Here is a 20,612-nt window from a genome sequence, read left to right as displayed (position 1 = left end):
ATAATACTCCAGTATCACAAGCTTGAATGAATTGAAACCTACCGACCATGCTACCCTTTCTACCTCTCCCCCTCCATACCAAAACACCAATGGATGACCCCCCTGAAAGACTCTCAAAAGTACACCGACAGCATCTCCCTCCGCAGCTGGCCATCAACGCCCCAGTCCGCAAAGTGCAACACCAGGTCGGCCCTCGACCTGCCCACGCGCGGGTCATACTCGGCCAACACACCCAAGTGCGTGACACGCCGCCGCAGCGGCACCACAAAGTCGCCCGGCAGCACGCCCCAGCCCATCTTGGACTCGGACGCCCAGCGGCGCGCACAGTGCGGGCCAAGCCACGACCGCGGGTCCTCGGCCTCGATCTCCCGGTTCAGCGCCGCCTCTACCGCAGACCACCCGCCGACGTTGTAGCTGGGAAGGGAGGAGGACGAGGAGAAGGAGAAGCCGCTATTGTTGTCTTCTTCTTCTCGTTGTTGTTGTTGTTGTTGTTGTTGTTGTTGCTCCAACGTGGCGGACGGACCGCTGCTGCTGTTTCTGCTCAGACCCCCTGTCTCCTCGACCTCGATGACCTTCCTCGCCGCCGCCGCCGTGCTCGTGCTCATCCACACGCCCTCCAGCCGCCTCGCCCGCTGCAGCAGGGCCAGCGCCCGCCGTCGGAGGATCGGGTGGCGGCAACGGTAGGCGGTGAGCCAAAGGACGACGTTGATAGCGGGCTCGTCGAGGGACATGACGGACTGCAGGAGCGGGTTCTTGTGCGCCTCGGCGCGCAGGACGAGGGCCACCAGCGCGAGGATGCGCTCAAAGTAGCCCAGGCAGCCGTCCCAGCCCAGCTCGCTGTAGTCGGGCCGCATGATATTCGCGGCTAGTAGGAGGCGGGTGGCCGCGTGCAGGAGCTTGAGGGCGAGCAGGTCGAGAGGGTTTGTGTGGTGGTGGTGAGGGTTGGCCGACGACGAGACGCTGTTGCTCTCGAGGAGGTCGGTGAGGTTCTGTTCCCACGCCTCCAGATCCCGAACGACGGCGGCCTCGGCCTCAGTGGGTGAGGGCACGGTGGTGCTTGTGGCAGTAGAGTGAGATCTGTCAGTGGTGTTGGTGGTGTTGTTCGTGTCCGCTGCTGGTACGTTCATTTGCTGCTCTCTTTCTATGTCCTCGCCTCCTGCCCCAGCCAGCACACGTCCGAGGATCCCAATGAGGGCGATGTGGGCACGGTGTAGGCTCCAGAGCACCCCATACTGTCCCGCCTCTGACGACGAGGGCAGCATGAAGAAGGCCTCCTCAGAATCGCGCGGCCACGGTGCCCTTTGGTCGCCAAAGGACAGCCACTGCACGCCCAGCCTGGCCAGGCTCTCGGCGGCGTGCATCTCCACGTCCCGGATGGGCCTCCCCTGTGCCTCGCTCCGGAGCTGGGTCATGATCCTCTGGCCCGCGCGGAAGTGCACGCTGCTGTCAACCCATCTCCCAGAGAGGTTCGCCGCCGCGGCCAGGGCCAGGCTCAGCACGAGCATGGTGCTCGGGTCCCGGATGGAGCTGGCCAGCCTCATGGCGCTGCTGTAACAAGTACCAGCCTGGTCTGCGAGTCGCACAGACTGTTCGTTCCACTGGTCCGCCACACCAGAACCATGACCGTGATCATCGTGGTCTTCATCGTCGTTGTCGTCGTTGTCTTCGTTCTTCTCATCACTGCTGCTACTACTTGGTGTGCTGACATGTGAGCCGGTGTCATCACTGCTGCTGCTGCTGCTGCTGCTCGAGGCTTCCAACCATAGGAGGTTCTTTCCCTCCTTCTTTTGCTTCTTTGCATGTCGTGACAAACGATGACGGCCACCACTACCACCACCACCACCACCACCACCACCACCACCCGACACAACCTCCCATCTCCGATACAGCGCACCCAGAGCCGCGACGGCCTGCCACACAGCCGGCTCGAGATGCGCAGCCTGCAGCAGCGTGCAGTTCCAGAAGCCGCTGACGCTCTGGGCCGAGTCCTTGGGATCACTCGATACTGCCGTCAGCCGCAGGCGGAAGAAGTCGAAGCAGGCAACGTCGTCCTCGAGGTACGGCGACGGCGCCAGCACGCGCACCGCTGGCCCTACCACGTTCACCTGTCGAATGGCGATGGCGAGCGCACGGCGCGAGACGGGTTTGACCGTCGTGGTGCGGCGCCCATTGCCCGAGGACTCACCACGAGGGTCGTCCTGTTCTGTGTTGGGCAGGTAGCCATCGCATACCCGCTTGGACTGGGTGCATCTGGTGTGGTGGACTGTGGTTAGCTGTGGATGGCCAGACTGAATAAAAGACCACGGGAGGTCCGGAGCCCGGCTGTAATTACCTGTTGCAGCTCGGTCGAGTCTCGTCGCACTTCACACGACGAATCCTTGGAACATGGCAGTCAGTACTGGGCGAGACATTGCTTCTTCTTCTTGATGACATCGAGGGTTGAAAGAGGGAAGAATATGTTCTGTCGAGGGTTCAATACAACACCAACCTGCAGGTAATGCATCCAGTTTTGGTCCGTTTACGCGGCGCAGGTCGATCTGACCCGCTGCCTATTTCCTGGCTGCCCATGATGTTTTTGGCTCAACCACTCGAGAAAGTGAAAACGACGACTTTCTCGACAAGAGGGATGTCATAGAATTTGAATCTTTCTTTCTCTGTCTCTCTTCCTTTTAAAGCGCCTCCCTGCCTCGTTTGGCCTGGACGCCGGCAAATAACCTAGGAAATCCTTCTTGTCAGAAAGCGCCACTTGCTCATTGCCCATCGGCAGGGCCCTTGTCCGCAGCAACCCCTGAACCTCCACTGGAGCCACTCACTGCAGCTGAGTGAGAACACTGCCACTGGTCCAAGCAAACTAGTGCTTATACTGTTACCAGCGTGTGCGCGACTCACGCCTACAGAACTGTAGTAAGCTGAGCTTGGGTAGGAAGGATTTTCCTCTTCAAGTCCGTTGATCCGGGCCGACGTAGAGTGCGACAACTTGGAGTGCGACAACTTGGAGATCGCCAATAAAGGCATTGGCACATCATGAACATGGCGATGAGACTCTCCTGGCCCTCAAAGGACTCGTTCGTGGAACTAGATGAATTTTGGCGTGGTGAAAAGGAACTAGTGAATCATATTACAAGCACACTATTGTATGTATTAATGCCTCTCACAACCAGATCCGTTTTTCTTTCTGTTTATAGAAACTCACATGAGTTGTGAATACAGCACCGCAAGAAAACAGTCATCATCGCGATTCCGGTGCCACCCAGAATCAGCAAAAAGGTCAACTGTGCACCCATCAAGGCCGCGATGAATGCCCAATAGAGGACATCCGTGGGAGACGAGCCAAGGATGACGGTTTTCTGCTCTCCCTCCCTAGAGCTCTACTCCGGGGGCCCCAGGCTCACAGGGTCCAGTCCGTCCTGAAGCTTGCTCTTGGACGGCATCTTCCCAAGAGCCAGCAACTCCGCGCTCTGCGTCATGGCCGGATCCTTGCCCATGCTCGCCATGGCGACAACCGTCTCCCCCTTGGTGTAATACGCCGCCCAACTGCCCTCGTCCAGGCTACCCTGGATCACCACGTCGTCATATCCGCCGGCCGTGTTCCCGCAGTAGCGCAGTTGTGCCGTGAGCGCACTCCAAAACACGGGCGTGAACGGGGCGGCTTTCCTGGTGGGTGCGACGATATGGCCTGCCACAGTACGACCCGCGTTCTGGGCCACGTTCCAGTGCTCGATGCGGACGTACTTGCCCTCGCCCCCAGGGCCATGATAAGGGTACGACGCGATGTCGCCAATGGCGTAGACATCCTTCAGCCCGACCACGCTGAAGTTCTCGTCCGTCTTGAGGCTGCCGTCCTCCTCGAGCTTGACAATGCTATTGTCCTTGAGATATTGCGTAGCCGGTGCGACGCCGACGCCTAGGATCACCAGGTCTGCCTCCAGACTTGTGCCGTCTTTCAGAGCAACAGCGCCGACGTTAGAGGGATCGGCCTTGGACGGTTCTGCTTTATCGACAGAGGCATCCATGTAAAATTTGACGCCCTTGCCCTCCAGAGCCTTCTGGAGGGCCGCGCCGATCTTCTTGCCAAGCACACGCTCCAGGGGGACACTCTCCATTCCGATGATGGTCACTTGGTTGTCTGCGGCCGTGGCATTGGCCACCTCCATACCGATGAAGGAGCTGCCGACCACAACAATCTTCTTCCCCTTGGATCCGATAGCATCCACGATCTTCTGTGTGTCGTGGAGGTTCCGCAGCGTGAATATATTGTTCAGTACCTTAAAACCCTGCAGGGGCAAGAGCTTGGCCGTGCCGCCCGTGGCCAGGACAAGCTTGCCGTAGCCGAACTTACCGCCGCTCTTAGTCGACGCAGTCTTATCGGCGAAGTTGATGCCCGTCACCTCGTCTTCCACGATCTCAACGCTGCCGCTGTCGAACCACGCCTTGTCACGCCACTGGATCTTGCTTACATCCGTGATCAGAGCTTTGGACAGCTTGGTCCGGTCAATGGGCAGGTATCCCTCGTTGGAAATCAGGGTGATGGGTCCCTGGAAACCCCCGCCACGCAGGCCTTCGATCGTTCCCAAGGCACCAGATCCACCACCGACGACGAGAACCCTGTCCTCCTTATTGGCAGTGGAGGCATTGCACCTGAACTTGGGCTGGCGCCTGCTGGACTTCACCGCCGCCTCCTCGCCGGTGATGTAGACTGATCCATCATCCTTCTGTGTGACCTTGAAGACAGGAAGGGCGTCCAGCGCCGGGGCATCCTCAACGTCACCTGTCTTAGCATTGAAACAAGCTGGGAGGAAGAAAAGTCATGTTGTCAGCGCTCTAGCTCAGGCCTCGGCTCGCGTATGGAAGAAACCGACAAGGGAGAGAAGAAAGAGCTCACCTCCGTGCCACGGGCATGTGAGACGGCCATTGGTCGTCAGGACGCCCTTGGCCAAAGGAGCACCGTAATGTGTGCACTTTGCGCCAAGAGCCTGGATCTTTCCGCCTGCATTGACAAGCAGGACCTTGGTGTCGAGCCCCTCGACGTCAACCTCCTCCTTGTAGCCTGGCTTCAGGTCGAGTGAGGTGACACCCGGAAGTTTGTACTCTTGGGCCATGGCTCGTGTAGCTGATGTGCTGAGACGATAAAGCTGGACGTGGTTTCTTCTGGGCCTGGTCAGGGACAGGATGTTGCTTATGGTAGCTGGTCTTGCAATTCTATAGAAAGAATATGGACTGGCTCTGAGTGTGATAGGATTCATGAAGCTCACGATCCTAAGTCTAGGGAGGAGAGGAGGAGGGGAAGGAAAAGAAGAAGGAAAAGGGGGACAATGGGGGACGACAAGATAGAAAAGGTGACGTTCTCGACCAAATGGGAATGAGGGGTTGCTGCAAGTCGTTTGAGAATACGAAACGCACGCGGAGCAGAAGTAATGATAACACGTTCAATTCTCACAGGGCAGGCGCAGTGAGGGGCCCCAGGGCGAGGGGCTGTCCTTCCCCCCTCCCTCCCCCTCCCTCCCCCTCTCCTATACGCCTTCCCACACTGGTGATGCTCCCATACGCTTAGTATGCGGCCGCTCTGAGTGGTCGAAGCTACCCCTGTCACGGCTCTAATCATGACGACATTACTGCTGACAATCGGCTGCTCGATAAGCGCAGGGCAGGGACCCGCTACTCCCGGGGGTGCCTAAAGGTTACTGGGGCTCTGGGGTTCCTGCATCATTTGCGACTACACTGCTACAATACATAGGTAAGTACTTCATGCATTCTACACTCACTGCTGTGACTGCGTATAGGTCCCCCCACACCCTACAATCTCCTCCAACCCGAGCGTCGACATCAAGTCCGACATCACGCTATGAGACCAGACGAGTTTCTGGGATGTTGAATTCCCAAGACTCAATCTACCGGCTGTGATTTGTGCTGCCTGGAAAGGCAAGCAGCAAGACGGCCTTGGGGATACTTGTCGAATTCCGTGATTTGTCTATCCAAAACTGACTTGGAGCACTCCTGGACCAGATGGAGAGCGCAACATCTCTCCTCCTGTTTCTTGAAAGCGAAGTTGCCCGAGACATGATTGGAATTTCAGATGGTCAAATCTGAGCAGGCGCTCAATGATGTCCAGTGAGGAATGTGATGTATTCTTCGGTAGGTTAGCTGCTACAGCATAGGCCAAGTACACTCAAGAGACTACAAAAATTGCGCTGCCAATGCCCTGGCAAATCCGATGAACACGGCTTTCCAAATTATGGAGAGCAAACAAGGTTTTCAAACATTGGAATAAGACAAGGGGAACTCAAGCCTTTTGCAACAAGATAAGAAATACAGAAAACTTAGGCTCGGATCAAATTGGGCCCAACACAAATGCTGGGTTAGGGTTTCCACTGCGATGGGTTTTCTACTCATCTGCGTTTCCCCTCACTACCACTCTTGAAGTGCCTGCTGAGAAATTATGCTTAGACTTTTGGCTCATTCAAAAAAGATACCAGCCGAGGATGCAAACAATACTACAATTATAAGATCACTTTATTTTTGTCGCAATTTCACCCTTACACAAGTGCATCTTTAGCAACATTCGTTTCTCCTTGATCTATTAATTACTCTTTGGAGTACAATAGCGTCTGTTCGCAGCAAACGTCATAATCACCTGGCTAAGCACCAAGCGCGAGATCCCTATGAAATGAGCTTAAGCTGAACTCTAAAGCCGACGATGGCAGACACCAAACTAAACTTACATGTGCCAGAACAAGGAAGTCATAGTGACGTGGAGCAAGCATCCAGGCCCTTGCAGAGCCAAAATGCTGATCAAGACACGGGTGAAGCACATGCAGTGCCTTTATCTGCACCTGAAGGAGCAGGGGCGCAACAACAAATTGCCGGTGCACAAAGCCTTGACGAACAGCAACATGTCAGAAACCACCACAAAGGTGTGAAGAAAGCAGTAGCCTGGAAGGACTTGCCTCACAAGCAGCAGCTCATGGTGATCGTCCTCACCAGGTTGTCGGAGCCTCTTGTCCAGACCAGTCTGCAATCTTATATGTTCTATCAGCTGAAGTGGTTCGACCCGTCACTTCCGGACTCGGTTATTGCCACACAGGCGGGGATCCTACATGCCTCCTTCACAGCTGCGCAGTTATTTACAGCCATGCTCTGGGGGCGTATTGCCGATTCCAGTCGCTTTGGCCGCAAGACGGTTCTCCTCATTGGTCTGACGGGCACCATGGTATCCTGTCTGGGGTTTGGCTTCAGCACGGCGTTCTGGCAGGCGCTGCTGTTTAGGAGCCTGGGAGGCGCTACGAACGGAAATGTCGGTGTTCTCAGGACGATGATCTCGGAAATCGTGCGTGAGAAGAAGTATCAGCAGAGGGCCTTCGTTCTGCTGCCAATGACTTTCAATATCGGTGTCATCATTGGACCCATCCTCGGCGGGCTCCTCGCCGACCCTGCAACCAGTTATCCAACTGTCTTCGGGGAGGTCGAGTTTTTCCGTCGCTTCCCGTACGCCTTACCGAACATCGTCAGTGCGTTTCTTTTGATGTCTGCAGCCTTGTCAGCTTGGTTGCGCCTGGAAGAAGTAAGTCGTTCCGGTCCATCATCATCGTCATCATCTCGGATGCTGCCGATGCTACAAATGGCTGACCCTCTCAAAGACGCTCGACACGCGAGCCGACAGGAGAGACTGGGGAATTGAGCTCGGAAAGAAGATCTCTTCGGCTGTGTCCTGCTGCTTTCGTAGGCAGGCGTCGGTCAAATACGAAGCCCTTGCGTCTACTGAAGACGCCAACACCAGCTTCGAGATGGCACACTCCCCGACCTCGCCGAGGATGTCCTCTGCGGTCGGGAGGGACTCAACTTCTACGAAGCGGCGACCTCGGTATACCCAGCGCCTTGCCTTCCGCCGCATTTTTACCCGCAACGTCTGCACAACCCTCGTTGCTCATTCTCTCCTCGCCTTCCACGTGGGCACCTTCAACTCCCTGTGGTTCGTCTTCCTTTCGACTCCGGTCTACGATCCTGCCAAGCCGTCGGCGGCCGAGCGTCACTTGCCGTTCGTCTTTACAGGTGGACTAGGTCTTCCGCCCGCTAAAGTCGGTGTGGCAATGTCGATCCTGGGCATTATTGGTATTACTTTGCAACTGGTCGTCTATCCAGCCTTGTCTGCACGACTGGGCACTGTGCGCTGTCTGCGGTTGTTCCTCCTCTGCTTCCCTGTTACCTACTTCCTGCTTCCATACCTGTCACTTGTGCCGAGCGCGTCGCCTCCGCCGAGCCCAAAGTCCGGCATCTTGCTATGGATCTCCATAGCAGCTGTTTTATTCTTTCAGGTGGTCGGGAGGACCTTTAGCCTGCCCAACAGCACAATCTTGGTAAACAACTGCTCACCACATCCAAGCGTTCTGGGAACCGTGCACGGCCTAGCACAGAGTTGTACCTCGGCGGCAAGGACCATTGGCCCAATGCTCTGTGGATATCTATATGGCCTCGGACTTGCCAGAGGAGTCGTTGGCGCTGTGTGGTGGGGCCTGAGCGGCTTCGCGACCATTGGATGGATGGCGAGCTGGCTCGTGAGAGAAGGTGATGGCCACGAGATTTGGCTGGAGGGTGATGACGAAGGAGAGGTGGCAGCGGCAGAGGAGCAAGGTGGACCTACGCGAGTTTGATGATACCTACGACTCATAGATACCCGTTTCATGATAGTAAATAGCACTGCCAGACCCATTTTACGGCAGATGGTTGCCAAAGACGGCAGATCTACCATTGGACATCTTTTTTTGCGGGGGAACGTTGGGTGGGGATAGGAGGCGGCTTAGAAGAAACTGCGTTTCAGACATTTGAAAGACAGAAGGGTTGAAAGATTGCGATAGGCATTTGTTGTTTAGAATATCCAATCAAGCTACTTTGTAATTCCATCTCCTACCGCTCATTCATACGTTGCAAATATGCTGGGCTTGTTTGTTCTGTGTGTTGTAGGCCTCGGAGCAAGATGGGAGACATGTATCTCCCGGCTCACAGAAATGGCCTCCAGATAACAGTCTTCAGATTATAGCAGGATGATGCGGAGGATCACATACATCAGCCAATTTCCTCGCGCTGGGGATTACGTGGCTGAGGAGATCACGAGCGTCACAGCGGATGGACTTGTAGATGCCAGAAGATTTGATAGTCTTAACCTTAATGCTCAAATGAAATTGGCAGCACTTCCACGTTGCAACCACGCGATCCTTTAGTCATCAGATATCGCCTCAATCAAACACAATCGCTGCGACTTCATCCTGCCAGAGTCGCACACCGACATTGCAACTCCTGCTCGAGACTGGTTGACTTTTACGACCCCTTCTAGTAACTATCATCATGAGGCTGATCAAACGGATGAGATTGCGATGTGCAAAACTTTGTGTTGTATGGGGGAGGCTTAGAGTCGCATGCCACCTCCGTTTCTTACTGAACGCGGCTATTTGGACGATAATCTCACCAACTTGCTGCGGGGAGGTCGATCATTAAGGCATTCACCCCTGACAACCTGAGACAACACAGTTCGATCGCAACGGCACAAGCTTTTTTATCATGGAATCATTTCCTAATAGAAGGCAAAAGAGGTGCCGTGCAGGAACAGTGGCTAGAATGGGCTGAAGGTGCAGATATTTTATATAAATTGAGCCAGAGGTTGCCCAACAACATCATCAACTTCTATATTCCTCAGTCTTCTCCAGTCACTCCTTCAGAAACCATTTGCCATTCATTACTATCCCATACTTTCGCTTTTGCCTCTCATTACCACCAAATTACTACGAAAATAGCCAGGATGCTCTTTTTAAGAATCGCCATCAACTCTGCCTTTATGGCTTCCGCCTTCGCGGCTCCCATTTGTAGGCTCTTCTCGCCCCTTTGCTCAAAACTTGGTGCAGCAAAGGAAATAGAGACTGACAAACATTCTATATTAGCCACGAGTGTCAGTGTTGATGTTGGGCCCGCTCTCGATACTGTTGAAAGCACCGCCACAGGTGCTCTTTCTCAGGTTGAGAGCGTTGCCAAGCGCCAGCTGGACGACCTTGATGTTGGATCTGTTGTCGATGGAACCCTCGGCACTGTCACCGGCGCGCTCTCTGATGTTGAGAGCGCTACTGGACTTGAAGGGGTTACGTCCGAGGTTGGAAGCATTGTCAAGCGTCAGGTGGACGGCCTGGATGCTGGGTCTGTCATCGATGGGGCCCTCAGCACCGTCACCGGTACTCTCTCCGGAGTTGAGAGTGCGACTGGACTTGAAGGAGTCACCTCTGGGGTAGAGAGCATTATCAAGCGCCAGCTGGACGACCTCGATGGCGTTGTCTCTACTGCGGAGACTGTTGTTGGCGACGTTACCTCTACAGTAGCAAGCACGGCCGGAGCAGCTGTTGGCACGGTCGAGGGTGCGCTTTGAGTACCTGACCAGCAGAGAGAGGCAGCGGGTGGGTTGCCGAGGACTAGTAACAGCTGTTGTGTGAAAGGGCCTGCCGGCGCCCGATGCAATTTTTGGCATTTGGCTCCTGGGGCTGTCCAGGTTGAGATGTGTCTGGGTGTGTCCAGGTAATACCCAGATCTTTAGTGGTTCCTTCGGTGGATTCGAGCGACATCGAAAGATGAATGCTCAGTTACTTCTACATTAAACAGACTTTACATCAAGGCGATTCTATAACAACGATGCCAAGACTGGGTTCCTACTTATGATTGCTTGTAACCTGAAGGGAAACTGCTATTTCGAGCGAGATATCTAATACTGGAAGCCGGTGGTCGCCAAGATATTTGATTATTCAGCATGCGATTGTAGAACTTTGCTATAGGGCTGGGAACGGTTATTTGAGTTTGTCTGCTTATCTTTGAACCTAGGTGTAATAAGCCTTGCGGAGGGCTTTGTTTGGTTTTTCGTTGAGATTCTGCAAACTTTAATTGTCTATGCTTTTTGATTATATTGGATTCGGTGCTTATTGTGAGCTGAATGTAGAAGCGAAAAGTATTGTTTCTCTTTTTACTCAGGCAGTATTCTAGAAAATTACTTGGTCTACCATGTTTTGACTGCTCCCAAATTCTTGGAAACTGTCCGGTTACCCTGAGCCACTTAGTGGCCAATACAGTATACTAGTTCATGTATTCTGGTCTGAATAAAAGTGCATACCTGAAACCCCCCCTTGCCCTGTGATAGAAGGCAAGATTCGATGTACAGGAAGAGGTTACTATGCGCAACTTGATTTGTAGGTGTCAATCCAGCATAATGAACAAAATGTGGATTCTTATAAGCAAATTGATACATTGCTCAACCAACTCTAAATTTAGCATCTTCTTCCTGGCAAGTATGGCTAGCTACGCCGAATATATGAATACTCTTCAAGAGATTCAGAGCAGTGAAAGTGTACCAGACTGGTCAAAACGTAGTCTGCACAAATAGAGAAGGACCAGGATCGAGTAATCTCAAGCCGTATCAAGCTCTCTGTTCAGTTTGCAATCAGCATCGAGGTCACCATGCTTAAAAAAAGAAAAAAGACATAGAAGATTTAAACATCTCATCAAAGATCCAAATGATATTAGGCACCCGTCTACTTCCTACCAAAGTACTCCACCTCAATACTTACACAACATGAGCTTCGTACCACATGTCTGGCAGGTGGGCTGGAATTAACTGCTTATGGACTCGTATGACAGAGGATCTGACCGGGTTTGGTCAGCTGAAGTGGGGACCATGGGATAAGAGGGCATCCATCCATTTGAAGGCACCCAGGCGAATCTGATGAGCGACGAGAATCCTGCCCGCGCGGCTTGGCAACGGTGGGAATGTATACGACACCCACACAGTAACACCTCAAAGGCCCATAAGGCCCCTGCATGGTTTATTGAGTAGGATTGTAGCTGTAAACATTTAGGCATTAGATTTGAGAAGAGTGGATGCCCAGCTTGATAATGTTGATAACCACATTGCTGAAGTATCAGCTTGTCCATTCTATGGACGCCATTTTACATGGGTGAAGCCTCGAATTGTGGACCTGGAGGCGAAATGGGTGGTAATAAGTGAATGCTCGCAGCCTTGTAAAAGCTCACAACGCCCTGTGTTGTTGTTCATCCCCTCTTGGTTCTTGAAAGGTGCAAACCATTCCCAAAAGAAAAGAAAGAAAAAAATTAGGACAGTTTTCCGTTTCTTTTCTATCTCAGCAACCAGATAATAATTAATGTCGTCAACAAGTTCAGGGTCCAAGAAGTCGGGGAAGTGGTGGAGGGTCTGGCAACGATTCAAGAAAAAAGATGTGAATCCGGAGGTGACGTTCAAGGCAGATAAATGGGAGTCCGCGACAATGTTTGTCTTGAGAGATTGCCTACCTGCAGTTGTAGTTATCCTGTGAGCATTTTTATCAGTTGCACATTTCTTTTTCAAGGGGGGGGGGGGTTTTTTTTTCCGTGAATTATTCCCCTCCAGAGACAACACGCTGACTGGCTTCATTAGGATCATCTGGCTAGGGGCTTCCTGGACGCCCTTCAACCTCGGCGACGCAACGGTCGGTGGCATCTCAGTCGACGTCGACCTGCAGCTGGCAGCGATAGGTCTCATCAACAAGGTGATGGACACCTTTGTGCAGTCCTCTCTGAAACACACGGCCTCGGTGGTGCTCACCATCTGGATGGCGTTCGGGGTCAGGGGCGCTGGCCTGCTCGACCTGGAGCTGGAGAAGGAGTTGACAGAGCCGCTGACTTGTATTGTGAACTTCTACAAGCGGGCCTCCCTGAACGGATGGAAGAAGCTGGGGACCAGGGACATCCTGAGGTTCCTGGCGTCTCTCTCGGTGGCTTTCTGTGTCCTGCTCTTGGGACTCGCCGTCAACACCATCGGCATTCCCAAGGAGCGCTGGTGGCCCACGGGGGACACCGAGGGATACCATCTGACGGGCAGCATGCGAGAGATGATGACCATCACCATGCCTCGCACCCACTTTGTGAGCCTGGACTGGAACAACTACTGGAACGAGGCGTGGGAGATGATTGGTTCCGGGCCGGTTTCTTGGGACGCGGCGGCGGCTATTGTAGCTGCGTCGACGTATACACTTCTCAGCGGCATCCCGGCACCATACCAACAGCCTGACCCAGGCTGGTTTGCAGTGACCACCGAGATACCTGGTTACATGACTGGCGTGAACACTGTCGTCAACGGGTCTACCGTGCAGACCATGTCGGTGCAGAACTCTGTGGTCCAGGACACCTTCAACTATTTCACAGCAAATGGGTCGCACAGCTTTCAGCGCTACGCCAATGGCTGGCACGCGTTCCTCAATCTGACGGTGCCCATGCTGACCACCACCTGCACGTCTGGCTTCCCTGGTAATGCCACGTGCGATGGGTGCATTGAGGTAAGCGGCAGAACCCCCCCCCCCGCGCAGAAGCACACCCAAGAGTCGTGACTAATCTGTGGCGTCAGGTCGACGGTCCTCGAGGAGAATCGCCGACAGATTCCACCCTGGAGGTGACGATCGGGGCTGTGACGGCGCTCAACTTCACCGGTGTCACCTGCAACATGACCTTCTCCCAGGCCCTCTATCCAGTTGGTAGCTGGATTATAGACGGCGCCGGCGTCTCTGTATCACTGGACAATTATGGCTCCAACAAGGGCACCAAGCCGCTGCCGCTGGGGCCCTTCACAGAGGACAGGACCTGTGCTGGAGATGTCAAGGGCGAACTCAACAGCATCACCAGCCGTATGAGTGGCTTGCTGGACAGCGGGATTGTCTACCATATGGTGCTGACCGCCCGCAACCTGGCCTACTTCAACAAGAACTTCTCAGCAACAGACGATGCACGCGGTATGGCGCCCGTCATTGCAGTGATGGCCCAGCATCTGGTCACCATTGCCGACTGGAACACGACCACATCGTCCGACCCCGAGGAGACGACTGTGTCTTTTCCGATCCGATGGGAGATCTATGCCTCTGGGCCGAGGATGGCGTGGGAATGGGCGGCGGTAGTGATACTCGTCGTGGTGCTCTTGGCCCTGCTGGCTGGTGGGTTATATGGACTGGTTAAAGGCATAGAGCCGGGCCCTTGGCTCGAGAAGGGGGGCATCATGTTGCTTGCCAACCAGTCCAAACCGATCGACAGTGCCAAGGAGAGTGTCGGGGGCGAGGCCAGCGAGGAGGCAGAGGAGGCGACGTACTACGTGCGAGATTCGACAGCGGCGCACGATGAGCCTCAGCTGGTACTGGTGGACAAGAAAGGAGCGAACAATCTTGATTATGTGTCAGTGGACAAGAACAAGGTGTACAACAATACTCGCCATCCCCAGACGATGAACTGGCATGATGCTATTCACGGGAGCGGATATTAGGTATACTTATGTAAAAAGGTCCGTCGGGGGGATAGCTTGCATCTTTCGCCGTCCCCTGGTCTGCAAGCCATCTGGCTGGGGGGCTGAGAGGGCTGGCGTCGGGGCTTGTCAAATCAATCATTGCATGTGAGAGAGAAAGTTCAGTAGTGCGATGCAATGTTTCGGGTAGTAAAAGGGCCGGGATTCTAAGCACCGAGACGCGCCCACTGACACTGACGCCGGGGAGCTAACGAGTCCACAAGGGGCAGCAGCACATGGGCCCCTAACCTCGGTAGCTTCCCGTGTTGGGCCTGGAGAGCCAGAGCGACGGTATCCGTGGTTCCCTCCATGTGGGGTTCTGCATCGGCATAAACCCCAACTCCAACTCTAGCATCACTTTCTCCACCTTTCACTGGTTCACCAGCAGCACTCCAACCTCCGTCTCCCTCACACCTTTCATCGCCTTCCATTCACCTCACACTCTGCTTCACACATCCTTGGCTTTTTTCTCTCTCTTGCTTCTTTTTCTCCTCACCTGTCTACAGGAACAATTCTAACCTCGGGCCTATCAATCTCGAATTTTACTGTTAAATATTCAAGCTCCCGCAACAAACTCCGCTCCTCACTCATCCCCACCCCCACACACCTGTCGTATTTCTCCTCACCTCTTTCTTCCGTCCTCTCTGAGCAGGCACGAGAGAGCTCAAGCTGGATTGGGCCTCGGCTCTGGTCAACAATATCGTTTGAACACACGACCACCGCCTTGATCTCAAGAGATCCAACCACACTCTCACTTGCCCTCTCTCTCTCTCTCTCTCTCTCTCTCTCTCTCTCTCTCTCTCTCTCTCTCTCTCTCTCTCTCTCTCTCTCTCTCTCACTCACACACACACACACACACATTCTCTCTCTTCTCTGGGTTCCAACAAGATCACTCAACTGTAGCAGATAGCAAAGAAGGCAGGCAAAAGATGGCTTCCAAGTCAGCCTCCCAGCGGGGCTCCGCCGTCTCCATCCCCGCCTTTGCCGCCACGCCTGTCGAGACCATCTCCGAGATGTGCGCCACTGTCCGCAACACCTACCGCACCCTCAGGACCAAGGACCTGGAATACCGCAAGGTCCAGCTGCGCAAGCTGTACTGGGCCATCATGGACCGCGCCTCCCAGATAGAGGAAGCTATGCTGCGCGACCTGCGCAAGTCTCAGTATGAAACCGACTTGACCGAGATCGACTGGCTTACCAACACCATCATCTTCACCATCGAGAACCTCGACAAGTGGGCCCAGGACGAGTACCCCAGCGTCCCTTTCCACCACAGGCCCAACAACATTCGCGTCCGCAGGGAGCCCATGGGTGCTGTTCTGGTCATTGGCACCTACAACTTTCCCCTGATGCTCAGCCTGGAACCCCTCGTTGGCGCCATCGCTGCCGGCTGTACTGCCGTTGTCAAGCCGTCCGAGGGCGCCCCCAACGTCGCCGCCGTCATCGGGGAGATTGTCGAAGCGGCCCTGGATCCCTCTGCCTACCGCGTGGTCAACGGCGCCGTCCAAGAGACCACCGCCCTGCTCGACCAGAAGTGGGACAAGATCTTCTACACGGGCAGCGCCCAGATCGCCCGCATCATCAGCAAGAAGGCCGCCGAGTCCCTGACCCCCGTGGCCCTCGAGCTGGGCGGCCGCAACCCGGCCTTTGTCACCCGCAACGCCGACCTCAAGATAGCTGCCAGGCGCCTGCTGTGGGGCAAGACCCTGTGTGCCGGCCAGGTCTGCATGTCCCAGAACTACGTCCTGGTCGAGCGCGAGGTCGTCGATGACTTTATCAAGGGCCTCACCGCTGCCTTCCGCGACTTCTTCCCCAACGGCCCCAAGGAGAGCCCTGACCTGGCCCGTGTGGTCAACGAGCGGCACTTCCTGCGCATGAAGAACATGCTGGACGAGACCAAGGGCCGCATCGTCATGGGCGGCCAGATGGACCAGTCCGACCTCTTTATCGCGCCCACCGCCGTCCTGGTCAACTCTGTCGAGGACAGCATGATGGTGCAGGAGTCGTTCGGCCCCCTCTTCTCCATCATGCCCTTTGATACCCTGGGCCAGGCCATCGAGATCGCCAACAGCATTGACCCTACCCCGCTGTCCCTGTTTGGCTTCGGCACCAAGGACGAATTCAATAAGCGTAAGTCTCTCTCTTGTGTGAAAAGGCTGGCCGTTTCTTCTTCTTTTTCTTCTTTATTTCCTTTTTCTCTCCTTCATGCAATACCAAGCTAATAAAACGCATATCAGTGATCAACGCCGTCACCTCGGGCGGCGCGACCTACAACGATTCCTACATGCACGGCTCCGTAGCCAACGTACCCTTTGGCGGCGTCGGCGAGTCCGGCTCGGGCGCCTACCGGGGCAAGGCCTCGTTCGACACCTTTACGCACTTCCGCACCCTCGCCGACACGCCCAGCTGGGCCGAGGGCGGCCTGCGCATCCGCTACCAGCCGTACGACTGGAGCCAGCTCCGGCTGATGCGGTGGATGTCCCAGAAGAAGCCCAACTTTGACCGCGACGGCAAGGTGACCCGCGGCGCCGGCTACTGGCTCAAGTTCGTCCTCGGCCTCGGCACCGCCAACAAGAAGAGCGCGCTGTTGCGGTGGGTGGTGGCTGCGTTGACGTGGTACTACTACGTGAATGTGCGAAAAGGTTGAGTCTGTGCATGCCGAACAGGCTCCCTTCCTTGTTGGTACCCGCTTCTCCCTTCTTATCATGAGTGGGGAAGAACATCTTCCTTATGATGCGGCTGCCTTTACTTGGACGCTTCCCACTACTCAACATGACATACCGCTTCAGCCCCCATATATAATGTGTGTGTGTGTGTGTGTGTGTGTGTGTGTGTGTGTGTGTGTAAGTGTGTGTGTGCATATTGGTTGAAACGCGGTGTTCGTCTGTACAATAGTTAGCGTGAGAGCACGTGAAGCGAGGATGCTGAAAATCCTCTCGAGGGATTGCCTATTGAATGAGGGACCACGTTAAATTGGATACATGACATTACGCACCGAGATGTCTCAGCAAATCCTTCAACTTAGCAATAGCACTTAACTCCTTATCTCCTTTTTTCATTCCTCCTCTTCCATGCATGTATAAATATGTGACCCCTTCTGCTGTATGGAGGAAGGGGGGCCAGGGGAAAAGTCCCCTAAATACCGCTCCACCAGAAGGTCTTGGGCACCTTAAATGTCCCTCTGACAGCCTTGCCCTCCTTGACCTCGCTGCTATTGCTCACAATCACCTCGTACTCGCCCTCCTCCACGCACCACTTGTTCCTCTCCTCGTCGAAGTAGCTAGCAGCATACTTGGTCTCCATCTCGACCTTGGCCTCCTTCGTCTCTCCAGGCCCCACCTCGATCTTGGCGAAGCCCTGCATCTCCTTGGGCGGCCTATTTACCTTGGCCTTTTGTTTGGGCGCGACGTAGACCTGGACCACCTCAGCCCCCTTGGTCTCGCCCGTGTTCTTGACCTGGACGCTCACCGAGAGCTTGCCCTTCTCAGACGTCGCCACCTGCAGACCGCTGAAGGCAAAGGTCGTGTAGCTGAGCCCGTGGCCAAAGGGAAATAGCACAGCCCTCTGCGCGAACTCGTAGTACCGGTAGCCGATGTAGATGTCCTCGCCGTAGATGGTCCTGCCGCCCTCAGTCCTGAAGTTGAGGAACGCAGGGTTGTCCTGGACCTTTTCGGGCCAGCTGAGGCTCAGCTTCCCGCTGGGGTTGAAGTCGCCAAACAGGACGTCGGCGATGGCGTTGCCGGTCTCGTTACCGCCGTACCAGGCCTGGACGACGGCATTGACCTTGGACGCCCATGGCATAGTAACGGGCGTACCGGACTGGTTGACGACGACCAGCTTCCCGCTGGTCGCCTCAGCGACGGCTTCGATTAGCTCGTCGATTCCGGGCGGGAGGTCCATGCCTGCGCGGTCTGAGCCCTCCGTCTCCCAGTCGGCGTTGAGGCCAGCACAGATGATGACCTGGTCGGCATCCCTGGCCAGATCGGCGGCGCGCCTGATCTCGGCCGCTGGGTCGATCACCTTGCACCCACCGATGCGTAGCGCCCCCGAGCCGAAGAGGACCTGCCCACCGCGGAGCTTGGAGGTCGCCGCGGACCCGAACTGTACCTTGAAGCTGTATGTCTGGCCCTTTCGCACGTTCAGCCTGCCTTTCTCCTCCACTGTGCCCTGGTTGAAAAAGGTGTCGCCGGCCGTCTGCTGGGTGTCGTTGTCCACTATGAGCTCGCCGTTGCAGAAAAGCTTGGCAGTGCCGACCACCACGAGCGAGAGCTCCCACGTGCAATCCTCATCGGCAACAAAGGAGCCCTCGAAGTCAGCGTACCATTTCGGTGAGGTGATTTTTGGGTTGTAGTAGTCAACCAGCAGCAGCTCAGTCTTGTCGATTTCGACCTCATCGACAGGCCTGCGGTCGGGCTTCTCGAGTGGGTGCTCGTTGTATGCCGTCATGGTCATGCCTGGCCTGCCGGAGAGGGACCGTACCGAGAGGCCGAGAAGAGGCAGCATCTTATGCGAGTACTGGCCGATGGTGTAGCCTGGGGTAGTGGACAGCTTGGCCGAGATGCCGTCAAAGGGAGTCACTGCGTAGAAGGCGGCGAGGGAGGCCGAGCCACCGCCGTGATAGGTCGCGATCTTTGCGTTGGGACCGATGACAACGGTCTGTTTGTGTATGTCAGCCAGTCAGTCACTTATTCGCAGATCCAGTATTTCTTTTATTCTCACCTTCTTGTCCTTCTTCAGCGGCAAGAGACCACCCTCGTTCTTCAACAGCACAATTGACTCAGAGCCAATCTTCCTCAGCAGTGCCGCCGTTTCGGGCGTATCCTCGGCCCTCTCCTCTTGGCCTTCCTTGACTCCAGATGCCGCGCACGTCTTGACAAACTCCAGCATCGTCCTGGCCCTCTCGTCGAGCTCATGCTCCCTGACCTTCTCCGTCTCCACCGAGAACTTGAGCGGCTCACCCCTGAACCTGGGCGGACCAGGCATCTCCAGGTCCAAGCCCGCCTTGACCGCCTCGACCGTGCTGTACGTGCCGAACCAGTCGCTCATGACCAGGCCCTTCCAGCCCCACTCGCGCCGCAGCAGGTCGCCGAGGAGCTTCTCGTTCTGGCTACACCACTCGCCATTCACCCCATTGTACGCCGTCATGAAGCTTCCCGGGTGCCCATCCCGCACCACGATCTGGAATGGCCGCGCATATATCTCCCGCAGCGCCCGCTCCGTCACGATGGCGTTCGTCCCGTTGCGCTTGTGCTCCTGGTCGTTGCACACAAAGTGTTTGATGGTGGCCTGCACGCCTGTGCTCTGGATGCCGCGGACCAGGGCCGCCGCGCCCAGACCAGCCAGCACGGGGTCCTCGCCCAGCGATTCAAACCCGCGACCACCCAAGGGGGAGCGCTGCATGTTGATTGTCGGACCCAAGATCACGTGGGCGCCCTTAGACTTGGCCTCATCGCCCATCTTGATGCCTGCCTCGTGAAGGAGGGGTAAATTAAAGGTTGCGCCTAAGCCGGTGCCACAAGGGAAGCAGGCGGCTTTGGTGCCATTGAAAAACCTATTGTTTTTGGAGTGGTTAGAAACGAGGGGGACTAGGGTCATCATGTTGACGAGTGTGCTCTCTTCCTCCCTCCTGCTTTCCGGCCGGGTTACGAAGTGAACTCACTTGGTGCCTCTCACTCCGTTGGGTCCATCAGAGAGTCGCAGCGACGGGATGCCATGCTGAGGGAGGCCCTTTGTGTGCCAAAAGTCGATGCCCGACAGTAGGTCACATTTCTCGCCGTCTGAGAGCTTTTTCAGAACCTCTTCTACATTAATATCCGCCATCTTGTGCAGTGCAGTCACGTCCTGTCTTTATGCAGAGGGATGGAAAGAAATGAGAACGAGGAAAGAAGTGCTTAGGTAGAAGGTGAGAGAGGGAATGGAAGTGAGAAGAGGAATGAAACACACGACAATGGAATATAGAACGTTTGGAGCAAGGAGATGGTAGTTGGCCCTTTAAAGTATAGGTGAGGGAGGAGGAGAGGGAGAGGGGGTTGGTTGAAATCCAAGACGGAAGGGGTTCGTATAAGTTATATCCTGAGTCACCTAGTAAGGTGACATACTGTACTGTAAAGGCATAAGTAAGTAGTAACGTGACGTTCTCCAGCGATTGTCTCTGGCTCGCTCCTTCCGAGGTCGATTTAAGAGGGGGACCCCTGCCCATTGTGCCTGCAGTGGAATGCAGTTACTATGATAGATAGTATGACGGTATATCCACTCCACCACCAACCGCTTTCTC

The 20,612-nt window shown here is 55.2% G+C and overlaps 7 protein-coding genes across 7 annotated transcripts; 4 read left to right on the top strand and 3 right to left on the bottom strand.

The window, feature by feature from the left end:
* Nucleotides 1-113: 113 nt before the first annotated feature.
* M406DRAFT_334507 (uncharacterized protein) lies at nucleotides 114-2,568 on the bottom strand (the record flags this gene model as incomplete). Its single annotated transcript, XM_040920947.1, has 3 exons — nucleotides 114-2,250; nucleotides 2,333-2,377; nucleotides 2,489-2,568. The coding sequence occupies 3 exons, from the start codon at nucleotides 2,566-2,568 to the stop codon at nucleotides 114-116; spliced, it is 2,262 nt and encodes a 753-aa protein (XP_040771863.1).
* Nucleotides 2,569-3,368: 800 nt separating this feature from the next.
* M406DRAFT_296367 (uncharacterized protein) lies at nucleotides 3,369-5,099 on the bottom strand (the record flags this gene model as incomplete). Its single annotated transcript, XM_040919245.1, has 2 exons — nucleotides 3,369-4,789; nucleotides 4,883-5,099. The coding sequence occupies 2 exons, from the start codon at nucleotides 5,097-5,099 to the stop codon at nucleotides 3,369-3,371; spliced, it is 1,638 nt and encodes a 545-aa protein (XP_040771862.1).
* A 1,817-nt stretch (nucleotides 5,100-6,916) lies between these two features.
* On the top strand, nucleotides 6,917-8,612 carry M406DRAFT_218144 (MFS general substrate transporter; the record flags this gene model as incomplete). The annotated part of the gene is made up of 2 exons (XM_040915524.1): nucleotides 6,917-7,558; nucleotides 7,635-8,612. Coding segments are annotated over 2 exons (1,620 nt in total), but the record flags the coding sequence as incomplete, so codon positions are not given.
* Nucleotides 8,613-9,787: 1,175 nt separating this feature from the next.
* Nucleotides 9,788-10,402, top strand: M406DRAFT_73340 (uncharacterized protein; the record flags this gene model as incomplete). The annotated part of the gene is made up of 2 exons (XM_040925616.1): nucleotides 9,788-9,851; nucleotides 9,927-10,402. 2 exons carry the CDS (start codon nucleotides 9,788-9,790, stop codon nucleotides 10,400-10,402), a joined length of 540 nt encoding a protein of 179 aa, XP_040771860.1.
* Nucleotides 10,403-12,179: 1,777 nt separating this feature from the next.
* M406DRAFT_334503 (uncharacterized protein) lies at nucleotides 12,180-14,320 on the top strand (the record flags this gene model as incomplete). The annotated part of the gene is made up of 3 exons (XM_040920946.1): nucleotides 12,180-12,304; nucleotides 12,452-13,349; nucleotides 13,418-14,320. The coding sequence occupies 3 exons, from the start codon at nucleotides 12,180-12,182 to the stop codon at nucleotides 14,318-14,320; spliced, it is 1,926 nt and encodes a 641-aa protein (XP_040771859.1).
* A 947-nt stretch (nucleotides 14,321-15,267) lies between these two features.
* M406DRAFT_268107 (aldehyde dehydrogenase) lies at nucleotides 15,268-16,985 on the top strand (the record flags this gene model as incomplete). The annotated part of the gene is made up of 2 exons (XM_040917913.1): nucleotides 15,268-16,468; nucleotides 16,576-16,985. The coding sequence occupies 2 exons, from the start codon at nucleotides 15,268-15,270 to the stop codon at nucleotides 16,983-16,985; spliced, it is 1,611 nt and encodes a 536-aa protein (XP_040771858.1).
* A 488-nt stretch (nucleotides 16,986-17,473) lies between these two features.
* M406DRAFT_47569 (family 3 glycoside hydrolase) lies at nucleotides 17,474-20,158 on the bottom strand (the record flags this gene model as incomplete). Its single annotated transcript, XM_040924339.1, has 3 exons — nucleotides 17,474-18,994; nucleotides 19,058-19,889; nucleotides 19,998-20,158. 3 exons carry the CDS (start codon nucleotides 20,156-20,158, stop codon nucleotides 17,474-17,476), a joined length of 2,514 nt encoding a protein of 837 aa, XP_040772190.1.
* Nucleotides 20,159-20,612: the final 454 nt, after the last annotated feature.

The sequence above is a fragment of the Cryphonectria parasitica genome (genome assembly GCF_011745365.1).
Source record: "Cryphonectria parasitica EP155 unplaced genomic scaffold M406scaffold_9, whole genome shotgun sequence".
NCBI lineage: Eukaryota > Fungi > Ascomycota > Sordariomycetes > Diaporthales > Cryphonectriaceae > Cryphonectria > Cryphonectria parasitica.
The sequence above is the reverse complement of the archived record's forward strand: the minus strand, read 5'-3'. Positions and strand labels throughout refer to the sequence as shown.